General features: G+C 41.7%; 1 protein-coding gene across 2 annotated transcripts in view; it reads left to right on the forward strand.

Moving 5' to 3' along the window:
* Window positions 1-4460: 4460 nt before the first annotated feature.
* DLGAP1 (discs, large (Drosophila) homolog-associated protein 1) overlaps window positions 4461-12725 on the forward strand; it is a 294987-nt gene continuing 286722 nt past the window's right edge. Inside the window, exon 1 of one of the 2 annotated variants that reach the window (XM_010832710.1) lies at window positions 4461-4553. In XM_010832710.1, the coding sequence (XP_010831012.1) occupies window positions 4461-4553 (93 nt within the window). Of the gene's footprint in view, window positions 4554-4872; window positions 5011-12725 lie in introns of those variants that run through there. The other variant, XM_010832711.1, reaches the window with a different exon arrangement.

Genomic DNA, 12725 nt, shown 5'->3' on the forward strand with positions numbered 1-12725 from the left:
CGGACGAGACGCAGACCGTGAGGTACGGCAAGCGCAGCAAAAGCAAGGAGCGGCGCCCGGAGCCCAAGCCGCGCAACAACACATCCCCTGGCTGGTGGAGTTCTGACGACAACCTCGACGGCGACATGTGTATCTACCACTCCCCCTCGGGTGTGATGACCATGGGCAGGTGCCCCGACCGCTCGGCCTCTCAGTACTTTATGGAGGCCTACAACACCATCAGCGAGCAGGCGGTGAAGGCCTCCCGGAGTAACAACGACGTCAAGTGCTCCACCTGCGCCAACCTGCCCGTCACCCTAGATGCACCACTGCTCAAGAAGAGTGCCTGGTCCTCCACGCTGACCGTGAGTCGAGCCCGAGAGGTTTACCAGAAAGCCTCGGTCAACATGGACCAGGCCATGGTGAAGTCAGAGTCGTGTCAACAAGAACGTTCCTGCCAGTACCTTCAGGTACCATTTATATGGAGGGATGGGTGCTTAGAAGTTGTACCAGCTGATTGTATGGTATTTTCCCCTGGGGCCTAGTCTTGGCTCTACTGTGAATTCTCTGTGTGAACCTGAGCAAATTATTTAGCATTTTGGGGGCTGAGGGCTCCTATCAGGAAACAGGCCTGCTAGCAACCTCATCCAGTTATCTTGAGATACTGGATATAAAAGTGCTTTGAAAAGCACGCCTACAAAAAGGCAAGGAGTTATTAATGTTTTGTGTTCCTCTTTTGTCTGAGGGATTGGAGGACAAGGAGGGGAGAAAAGGGGAGTGTACACAGAATTGTAAAATAAAGCCACCTTTTTTACAAAAGTCAACAATGATCTTTGGAATTCTGGAAAGAGTTTAATTAGTTCTATTCAGGGCTTTTTGTTATTATTATTTAAGATTCTGCCCCAAGCTGTTAGTTTGGAAAAATTGATCAACATCTTCACCATTGCAATTTTCACACCACAGCGAAGCTAATCACACCCCCACCTAAGTCCTCATCCCCCAGAGCACAGGGAGTTGGGGTGATGCCCTGCACCCTGAGGAGGTGGAGATGGAGCCAGTTTGGGGACCTGACAAGTACAGCTACAGGGACTCAGGACAACAGAGAAGAGGAGGAAAAGAAGGGGAAGCATCTGCGCAATAAAATACAATTAGTGTCAGTATGTAAATCCCACACACGCAGCCCAAGGCCGCTCCTCCCCTCTGCAGACTCCTGTTTTTCCTACTGCCCTCCAATCCACTGAAACCAGATTTCACCTGGATAAAAATATCAGGGGAAGAGTTCCTTTCTTCCCTACTGCCTCCCTTTAGATTCATCATTTTTACTGAGACACAGCGTTTCATAAGAGGGATCCTCACATTTTTCCTTTTCAAAGTGTAGGTTTTCTCTTCCTAGCCCTCCCTTCCTAGCCTTGTCTGTTTTAAAAAAGGTTTTACTGGAATATAAAATCATGACATAATCATTTCCCACTCTTAAGAATAAATGCAAGGAAAAGTCTTCCACCAAGACATTCATCTTTTTGGCTCTCTTTGGATCTCTTCTGACAAAGCTGACTCCCTTGGGAATGCTGCTACCAAGTTCTGAAAATATTCCAGACTGGCAGTCACTGGGTAGGGACAGTGCCAGACCCATCCCCAGACTTCAGAAGAGGCCACCATGGTGTGGATAGTTTTCACAAAGAACACAATATTTCCTACTGAAGGTGGCATCATTTAATTTACTATAAGGTTGTCCTCAGTTGCTCAGTCGTGCCAACTCTCTGGACCACATGGACTGGAGCCCACCAGGCTCCTCTCTCCATGGCACTTTCCAGGCAAGAATACTGGAATGAGTAGCCATTTCCTACTCCAGGGATCTTCCCAACCCAAGGAGCAAACCCATGTTTGGCAGGCATATTCTTTACCACTGCGCCACCTGGGAAGCCCTAAAAGGTTGTTACACATGTTAATTAAGTGATCAAGAATCCCTAACAGAAGGTTAAAACTAAAGGGATCATCTAACCAAACCTCTTCATTCAGAATATAAAAAGCTAGACTCAAAGAAAGGTAAAGGCCTTATAAGTCACACTGTTAATGTATGGCAGAGGTAAGACCAGAACTCAAGACTCTTAGTTCATAGAAAAGACCATTGTAAATATTACAACTGAAAGCCTTAGAAATTCTTTAACCACATAAATCTCATCCACTACTGAGAATAAAATATTTTGATAAGGTATCTGTCTTGAAAAAGGATGTGTAATGAGACAGAAAACCTAGAAGAGGATACATTTTTGTCTATGAAGGTTCTGTGACTAATGGCAAAAACAAAATAAATTTAATTTAAAAAACTGAACCATAATCAGTAGTGATAAGATCAGATAAGAAATATCAAATTAAAGCGTTTCCCTGGTGGCTCAGCAGAAAGAATTCACCTGCCAATGCAGGAGATGTGGGTTCAATCCCTGGGTCAGTAAGATCCCCTGGAGAAGGAAATGGCAACCCGTTCCAGTATTCTTGCTTGGGAAATCCCATCAACTTTGGAGCCTGGTGGGCTACAGTCTGTGGGGTCACAAAGAAGTGGACATGACTGAGCCAGCACAGCATTCTGCACAAGACTTTCAAACTGAAAAAAAAATTTTTATATATCAGTGTGGGGACATAGTAAATGCAGTGTACTCTCCCCAACCAGTATGCTAAGATGAGTTCCTCTAAAGAAAAGGAAGAAGCTGGACATTCACATGGGGGAGGAGGAATGGGACACTCCTAAGAACTGGAATCCTCTCTAGCTCTCTTCTTGCTTTACAGGGAAAGGAGAATCTATGTCCTGCAGAAGCTCCTCTTAGGAAGATAGATTTAGCCAGCACCTGTCAGCTCCCATAGAATAATTTCACTTGTAAACTCATTCTTAGAAGCAAATTTGGGAACATAGAGGGGTTTGTTTCCTAGTCATATTGCTTTGTGAAAAAGTGAAAGTGCTAGTTGCTCAGTCATGTCTGACTCTTTGAGACCCCACGGACTGTAGCCCACCAGGCTCCTCTGTCCATGGGATTCTTCATACAAGAATACTGGAGTGAGTTGCCATTTCCTTCTGCAGGGGATCTTCCCAACCCAGGGATTGAACAGGATCCTCCTGCATTGCAGCCAGATTCTCTGAGCCACCAAGAAAGCCCCAATTACAAACTAATATTGAAACTGGATGTTCAGATGTGTTCAATTTCAGTGTCAGAAAGTTTAGTGGACAAAGCATTGAACTTTAAATAAGAGGGTTTATGTTTTAGTCCCTATTGGCCACTAACTAGTTGGTGATCACTAACTAGTGATACAGCTGAGAACCATCATTTCAGCTCTCCAAAGTCTCTTTCTTCTACTATAAAGTGAGGCACTTGGTTGAGAAGGTCTGGGATCTCAGTCCACATCTTCAGACACCTCAGTTACAAATGCAAAGCACTAATGAGAGCTGTTTTCAAGAGTTGTAAAGGCCTGGAGCTACCATTTATTAAATGCTTGAAGTAGATGCTTTTCCAGTGATATCTAATTTGCTCTTTGAAATTCTTATGAAGTATTTTACAGTTAAAGGAACTGCGATTTAGTAAATTAGATTAAGTCACTTGCCCAAGGACAAACAGCCAGTACATGGCAACATGGAGGGTCTAACCTGATTCATCTACCTTCAAACCTGGATTTCCCCATTAATCATGGCTGATTCCTGCCCAGACCAAATATAACACAGAGGGAAGAAGCAGCATATACCCTCTGCCTGTTATGTAACAGAAATCATAGAGTATCCATTTAGTACCCAAAACACCTTTATAAAATTAGTATTAATATTACTATTTACTCCAGTTTTATGGATGACAAACCTGAGGCACAAAAGATGGAATTCTGTCTTCAGGAACTCATGGGTAGTAATTGAGACAGCTAAGACTTGAGTGCAGATCAGTCTGAGTCTATAAAGTGCTTCAGAAATAGAAACAAATGCATTTTTCTCATTTTAATATTTGTTCTATTCTGCAGCAAAGGTATGCATTCACCTGCCCTCCTCTGTTCGCACATGGTTAAGAATGCGTGTCCGTGAAATGTGACCCAGCTCAGATGAATGGCTGAAATGTTCCTAATTTGATTCCAGACTGAACACAGGTTAATATTCACCAATAATAGAATTCTAAATACTAAAAAGTTCTCTCTATATTGAATTATCACTCAGAAATTATTTAACTTCGGTCATTGCCATGATTATATAGAAAATGAGAGGTCTGTAGGTGTCTAGCCTCCGTCTGACACTGATTTAGAAAGAAAATACTGTAGCTTGAAATTATTGTAAGTTCCAGTTAATATAGTCAGTTGCTTAGATGTGCTGCCTCACAAGCTGTCTGTGGTTGATTTAAAAAAGACTCCCTTTTTTCCCCCAATATTGTTATTTTTAAATGTCAAGAATCAGATGTCTGCTGTTTAGAACTATTGTACGGCTGCCAGTGACTGTCTGTATCAGAATTTGGAGCAGGGACATGGATCTGAAGACATTAAAACTGTTTAATTCTCAGTTGAGATGTGGTTGGCTTTTGTACATTTGGAATAGAGCATTTATGGCACATCTCAGGGTAAGTGCTAATCGTTAAGGAAGGGGGTCAGAGGAGTAGAGGGAGTTTTGGTTGTTGATTTGTTTTTGCTTTAAGAAAACAGAATTCTTGATTCTGTAAATGCCTCTTTATGTAAAACGTTGCATGTTGAATGACTGGCATAATAAGCTATTCAGGAGAGCAAGATTTTAGATTTCCAACTGTTAGCCTAAAAAAAAAAAAAAACCTTCAAATTGTGTATTTTTGCATTCATCCAGCAGCAGAAACAGGAAAAAGGAAACAAAACGACTCTCCGGTAAAGTAGAGAGAGAGAGACACAGGGGGAGAGAGAGAGAGGGAGAGAACGCACACGAGACAGACAAGAAAGCCAGCACGCTCAGAGATGAAATTTTAGGAGAACAAAATGATCGACCTTTTTAAGGCTGAGTGGGTTTCTTCAGTTTGTGTGCAAGTTTCAAGAAATGGAAGGATTGACCAGGTCTGAGTACAACTCTTTTATTACTATGTATTTGGTGAGAGTGTGTTGTTGGTTCAAGTGGTTTTTTCCTTTTGGTGGTGGTGGTGGTGAGTAGTTTTTGTTGTTATTTTATTTGTTCTCTAAACAATAGCTAGTCCAACTGAAAGGGCTAAGTACGGATGTGTGTACAGATGGTAAGAAAGCAGGTAGAGACATCAGATACCCACACATCTGTGTCTCCAGGAGGCTTCATGAAATCTTTAATTGACAGATGATCGCAGGTGCTAGGTGCCATGAGAGGATGTTGTGTGTCTGGTGGTTGAAATGTGATCTGTGGTTTTCTTTGACAAGAATGGTGAATGCTTAACTGTTCCTTTGCAAAATTAAAATTTCTGGATGGTTGGGGGTTTTGTGGATTTTCTTGTGACTTTTTTTCCCTGTTGGTTAAATAAGACTCCACAAAAGATCACTGAAGAGTCATTCATAACAGACATGAACCCAGGACTATTTTTTTCAATGCAGGTACAACTATTTTTCAAAATGCTGTTCAAGACTATGTCAGTCTCTGCCCAGTGGGGTTTTCTGTCCCCTCTGAGGTTTTCCTTCCTCTTGTTTTAGAACAATTTAAATTTTGTGAAGTCAGTTTTTAAAACCTACTTTAGATGAAATGTGTGACTGCTGAGCAATTCTACTAGTGACTTTGGTTACTGCAATGTTTCCTTGCTGCCTTAAAAAAAAAAAAATGAACTAGGTAGATGATTTTCTTTATTTTCAATTTAAATTGCCTCAATAATCCAGCAAAAAAGGGGTGGGGTGGTTCAAAATTCTTGAATGTATTTTCTATTTGGCTTGTACAGTCTTCTCCCTATTTTTCCCTGGTCTTAGTAGAGATGTCCCTGTTTCTTGATATAATAGAAAAATGAGGTTACTTCTGCCTGATCTTAACTTTTCACGTAGAATCAGTGGTGGTTCTTTCTCTGATTCTCTGTAATTCTCGATGTTGCCCACATCTCAGTATTGGGGCTGGGGGTGTGGACAGTTGACAAAACTCTGTGAGAAAGCAGAGGTTCAGAGTGAGTGGTAGGAAAAGAAAGATTGAAAAGAAATAGGAAAGCCTTCTTGAAAGTTGTTAAACTTTCCTATTCTTGGTCTGCAATTTGCATTATTCTAAAGACATTTTCAGCAGCACCAAAAGTCCTTAGTTAGCCACAGTCAAAGTTCTTCCCACACAGGCTTTCACATCCCTCAGAATCCAGTCTACTCACGGGAGGTCTAGCATTGGTTAGCAGAGTAAAAGACAACAACTAGCCTGGATCTCTTAGTGGCCAGAGGATTTATCTCCTCCTTCTCTCTTCTCCTTAGAGCACAGTTTGATCAGTTGCAAATTAAATTCAGGAGCCAGGGTAAACATTTACCATTCAGTAAAGAAAGACTCATCCATAATCTCTGGTCCATTTGAGATCATGCCTTTACACAACCTAACACAAACAATGACTTACAAATCGTAGAACACATTGGTTTTTTTGTTTTGTTTTTTGCTTGAAGTGTTATTTTGTTGTGTTGTCATTTAGTTGTGTCTGACTCTTTTGTGACCCCCAGGCTCCTCTTTCCATGGGTTTTTCCCAGGCAAGAATACTGGAGTGGGTTGCCATTTCCTTCTCCAGGGGATTTTCCCATCCTAGGGATTGAACCCAGGTCTCCTGAATTGACAGGAGGATTCTTTACCACTGAGGTACCAGGGAAGCCCCTGAGGTATTACAAGGGCTGCTAAACATATATGCAGTTTTGCCAGGCTGGCTTTGACTCGGTGACTAGATTAGGGTTTTTGCCACTTTGGTTTTAGGCTCAAAAAGCAACAACCTCTGTGTTGTAGATTTACTGTGCTTATTGATGTGAGCTGAACCATGGAGAAATTCCAGCTTTATTGTTCTAAACAGTTGAAATCAGAAACTTCATGTGGTTCAAACTACAATACCTCTGAACAGTCAGATTTTTTTTTTTTTCCTGTCACTTGCCAGGATAACTTCATAGAGAAATAAAACTTGGCCTTTTCAGGTCAAATCAGGTTACTATTACTGTGATGCAATAGAAGTTATATGATCTTACTATGATTATGTTACTTATTTGAAATTTTGAACCCGTAACTTTTCCTGTTGGATAAAAATAAAATGCATGTCGGACTTCACATCAAGCGTTCATTTATCTGCTTCTCAAACCATCTTTCCTCCTCCCCCACCTGCAGGCTGTGTTCCTATTAACTGTTATTTGGAACACGTTAGGACATAGGAAAAATCATGTTACTCTATTTTTATAAGTGCATATTAATAAACTCTTAGACCAAAACCATGGTAAGGGAGTGCTTTAATTTTTTCAGTAAATGATTTATTCTCCTTCAACCCAGTCCAGTTTGCAGCTAAAAGGTAAAGATAAAGAGCTAATTACTATTTACTGTCCCACAAACGGTGTAAGAGGGTTCCCTTTTCTCCATACTCTCTCCGACATTTATTGTTTGTAGCTTTTTGGTGATGGCCATTCTGACCTGTGTGAGGTGATACTTCATTGTAGCATTTCTCTAATAATTATTGGTGTTGAGCATCTCCCAGCATCACCCATCGGATGGTAGCGCCCAGTCAATGGACATGAGTTTTAGCAAACTCCAGGAGAAACTGAAGGACAGGGAAGCCTGGCGTGCTGCAGTCCATGGGGTCACAAAGAGTCAGACATGACTTAGGGACTGAACAACAATGAAAACCTACTGTAGAGCACAGAGAACTCCACTCAGTGCTTTGTGGTGACCTCAGTGGGAAGGAAATCCAAAAAAGAGAGGATATAGGTATACACATAGCTGGCTCACTTTGCTGTACACCAGAAACTAACCCAACATTGTAAGGCAACTGTATATTTCATACTCCAATAAAAGAAAAACAGCGAATTACTTTTAAACAATTAGCAAAGGAAAAGGAGGGATCAGAGTGTAAGGAGACACTCAGCTCACTCCTTCATTGACCATGGCCAATTTCTTTTTTATACTGTTTTTTAACACTTTGATTTCTTGGAGAACACATGACCAAGGAAAGACCTCTTCTGATGCTCTGATCTTTTAAATTTAAGAACATATACAACTATATTTTTTAAATTGGGACTTTTTTTACTATTTGTTAGAATTTAGCAAAATACCCTGCCTTGTTTCCATTTCTAAAATAAAGCGACTTCTAATTACATTCACAAAATGAGTTTTCTAGATAAGCTTTGGAGAAGGCAATGGCACCCCATTCCACTACTCTTGCCTGGAAAATCCCATGGATGGAGGAGCCTGGTAGGGTGCAGTCCATAAGAGTCAGACATGACTGAGCGACTTCACTTTCACTTTTCACTTTCATGCATTGGAAAAGGAAATGGCAACCCACTCCAGTGTTCTTGCCTAGAGAATCCCAGGGACAGGGGAGCCTGGTGGGCTGCCGTCTATGGGGTTGCACAGAGTCGGACACTACTGAAGCAACTTAGCAGCAGCAGCAGATAAGCATATCTTTTTTTTTTATGTACCTTAAAGTCACTCTTCTCTGTCCATTGAAGCTTATACTCTTTGTTCTCCCAGAATTTGGAAACTTCCTACAAAATTCAGGCGGGGACTATCACAGAGCCATCCAGGAAGTAGAGCTGTGTGGAGTCTAGGATTACTATATGTTGTATGCATGTGTCTAGGTCCATATAGACACGTTATATCTGCATAGGCATTCCTGTAGCCATACTAATAAAGCATGCATTCATGCATATGCTTTCTTCCATCTCTGATTCATGACATAAGATCTGTTTCAAGTGTACCATTTCACAAAAGCAGAATGACTTTAAAGTGGGGAAACAAACTTTTCATGCATCCCACTAGAAAACTCCTTACCTCCCTCTTACAAGGAGTACGTTAAATCTCAGACCAGCAGTATAAACAAGTCCGAGGTGTCCTGCTTCCCTGGGATAAGGATAAACACCTTTCATACAGAGAGTCATCCAATAACAATGACAGGAAATGACTTCTGTTCCTCTCGTGTTTTTTATCCAACGTTAATTACATACTTTCAGGATTGTCTAACTCCTCCCTGATTTTACTCTCCAGGTCTCTAAAATATGAAGGTGTGTAATGAGAGACCCAGGAAGGTTTTATTTATTTATTTTTCAGAAAAATGACAGTTTTACAATAGTATTCCCAAAGCTCCTCACTGGAAGGCCTCACTGGTATTCCCTCTCATTCACAAAATCCTCCCTGGAAGGTGGGCATAGCATCTTTCCACCTCCCTATTTCTCACCTAATAATCCCCTTATGGAAGAATTATTTGCAGTTACTTAGTCCAACCCACTCCTTCTAAAAGTGGGGAAAATAAACCCTAAGGAGATGCCTTGACTAACACATATTAGTCACCTCATGAGCAGCAGGCTGAGCCTAGCAGACTCACTGCCCTGCTGCTGCCCATTAAGTCTTTCATATCTGTGTAAACCTTTAAGGCGCGTTTCAGAGGCCAGCTTATCCTTTCTTACTCCATCCATTTAAGGCAGTGAGGTCAAGGCACAAAGGGGCCAAGACCTAATCTGAAAGTTAGATTTGAAGCATGGCTGTTTCTTTAAAAGTTCACAAGTGATAAAGACAGTTGTTAACTAAATAATTACCTGCAATCTGTAACTCTGTGGTTACACATGGCAGGGTAGGATTTTTAATGTCTAAATAAAAGAAATGGGTATTTTTGTTCCTGTTATCCCTGTCCATCTCTCCTGCATCCCGATGGTTTTATTAGGAGGAAATCCTGTACCAACAAAGGGAATAGCATACACTCAGAGCCCTGGGACTGGGTTGTAAGGGCAACACACTTCTCTCTGGCATCTCCCATTGTCTTGGCGGCCAGTCCTCTTACCTCTCACCTCACTTTCCTAGAATAAAGATCGTAAGCATAGCTGAAACTGTATTTTCCAAAGTAATGCGTGTGTGTGTGTGTAATATGTGACGCATAGTAGAGAATATATAGGATTAATGAGGCCAAGTATATTAAATCAGAGTAACTCTAGAAAATGTGAAAGAAATAATACATAGGAGACATCAAAGGCTCCAGGTTGATCTCTTGGTCGTTGCTTTTGATGGTCAAAAGTGAGCCAGTGTAAAGAAGATCTAGCTCTGAAGTTGGAAGTGCTGTGCGGAGCATTATCTAGTGGCATCCGTATAGGTAAACAGTAGCACAACGATGCCGAATTTCCCTGCATGTGCAGAGTCATATACATGTGTGGCCACGTACTCTGTCGTTGAATATTTAGGCAACTGATCCTTAGGTTTGTGTGCACAAGTATCACCTTGAGGATGTCTATAAAATGAGGATTTGTGGCATCAATCCAAGAGCTTCTGATTCTGTTACTCTGGGAAGAATCCAGGGCAGAGGTCCACCTAAGAACCACCCTTCTACCCATACTCTAGAACTAGCAGACCAGATTCATCTTTGTACATACTGAAGGGGGCAGTAGAGTCTAACAAATGAAAACATGGACTTTAATGTTGCCACGGACTTCCCACAGGACTCTGGGCTCCCTCTACTTAGTACCTCCATTTTTAGATCTGCAAAATGGACATAATGATGACTTTTGTGTTTGCTGGGGTCATAGAAAAATATTTCAGATTTGTGGAAAAAGTAAAAAATACAGTGTGAAACGTTTTGAGTTTTCATATCCTCAGCTGTTAACGTCCTTTGTTGCTTCTTCACCTGCTTCATGTACCACTTTTTCTTTTCCATATTGCTTGACTGAACTTTCATTAAACCAAGGTTAGCATGAACATATCTGATTCTGTGGGAAAGAAAAGCAGTTTCCCAAAGTCGGATGACAAGTCCATCACTGGGTAGATTTAAGGCTTCCTGCCCCAAATGCCAGCTAAACACATAAAGCTTTTGTTTGCAGATGAAAAGATCGCAAAGGGTACATCTTTTGACAGCTCAGCTTCTGTCAGTCAGGTTTCCCCATGGCTCCATGTTTGCTGATAGAACACAATTTTTCTGTTGTTCTATCTCCTCAAGCTTTCATGTATGTTTAAACAAAACCTACTTTTGTTTTCAGATCTTAAGTCTGTCAAGACCCTGCTGCCTCACTACAGGCAGCTTTGGTTAGTCCACAGGGCAAGTTTACTTAACAGCAACAAAGGATGAGATAGTTGGATGATATCACCAAGTCAGTGGACATGAGTTTGAGCAAACTCTGGGAGATAGTGCAGGACAGGGAAGCCTGGCATGCTACAGTCCAGAGTTGTACATTACTTAACAACAGCTCTGGGGCTTGTCTAAAGGGGACTTTATCCACTCACCTCCTTTCTTGGTTCTCTGATGAGTGTTTCTACCAGAGCAGCTTCTATGAGTGTCATCTTCCACTATTGCTGGCAGATGACAACAGGTCCATCACTGTTTGGACTCATGTCCAAAATCCCTGATCACTCCTCTCCATTCTCAGAAGCCAGCTCCATCACAGGCCACCTGCTGGCCCCATTAAAGTCCCTTAAAAGATCCCAAGGACTTGTAATCCTTAGATAATTCATCTTTTTTTTCCCCTTCTCCTCCTCTCCTAACTAATACAAGTTCAGCTAGCTTTTTGGTAACTCAGGGGGTGTCAGTGCAAGTAACTGTCATTTGTTTGCAAATGAACTTGAGCTTTCTGAAAATTCTTCTCCCCATCACACTCCTCCAGGCTTCTCGGTGATTTGAGATCGTTTCCTGTGCTCCCACCTCTTGGAAGTATTTCATGGCACGCCGAGCAGACACTTTTAGTCAAAAATGCCTATAAATAGCTGATTTTCCCGCTTGCTGCCTTCTCTCTAAGGCTTTCACAAAGGAGGTGAAACAAATCCACCAGAAACAAGAACTCTCTGTGAGGGCTGCACAGTGACGTTTATGAAAAACCCGATCCGTAGGCTGACGATTGATCTGTAGGCTGACAATGGTCCTGTGGGTTGCTTCACCATATTCAACTTATCTAATCACTGCCCAGAAAAAGAAACATTTTATTTCATGCCAGCCGTTCTCATGAACTGAACAATCAATCAAAAACGTCTTATACAAGCTTTCATTGTATTTTTACTTTCACACTGCGTTGTAGTTTTTTTTTTAAATCCCAAAGCCAACTGTTATTTCTTTTCCATTGGTAAATCCAGATCACCAATTCCTATGGCTATTACGGGATAGGAAATTTGAAACTACTTTGCGTTTCTCCTCCAAACTGTTATTGTTCACAGAGAGCATTTACCGTCTGGCCTGTCTTCTTAGTCCCCTGTGCTACCCCAACAACACTCTTAAATCTCCCAGGATTATGTCATGGAACCTCCTGGAAGACTGTGCCCAGCTAGGCAGGACCATAACACCAGCCTTCACCGACCTCACCGAAATGACCCTTAAACCCTTTTAGACACATGATGCTAATTATACTCCTTCCCTTCCTCCACACCTTACTGAGCAAAGGAGAATTGGGTTTAGCTGTTTTATTATATAATTTGCAATGGGAAATTGTCCCCAGACCATGCTTATAGGTGAGGAACCTGAGGCTCAGAGAGATTAACTAGTGTTCCCCAGTCTCCTCCATTGTAGAGAGGGTGGGGACACTCCTCACTTCCTTTTACTGCCCCCTCCCTGCCCCCATCAGGGTCCCTCAATCATGGAGCACAAGACAGGTGTTGGTCTTGGTGTTCTGTCTACTCAAGAAACTTTGCCACACATTGAGAGAGTGGC

The sequence above is a fragment of the Bison bison genome, unplaced genomic scaffold (genome assembly GCF_000754665.1).
Source record: "Bison bison bison isolate TAMUID 2011002044 unplaced genomic scaffold, Bison_UMD1.0 scf7180017862158, whole genome shotgun sequence".
Taxonomy (NCBI): domain Eukaryota; kingdom Metazoa; phylum Chordata; class Mammalia; order Artiodactyla; family Bovidae; genus Bison; species Bison bison.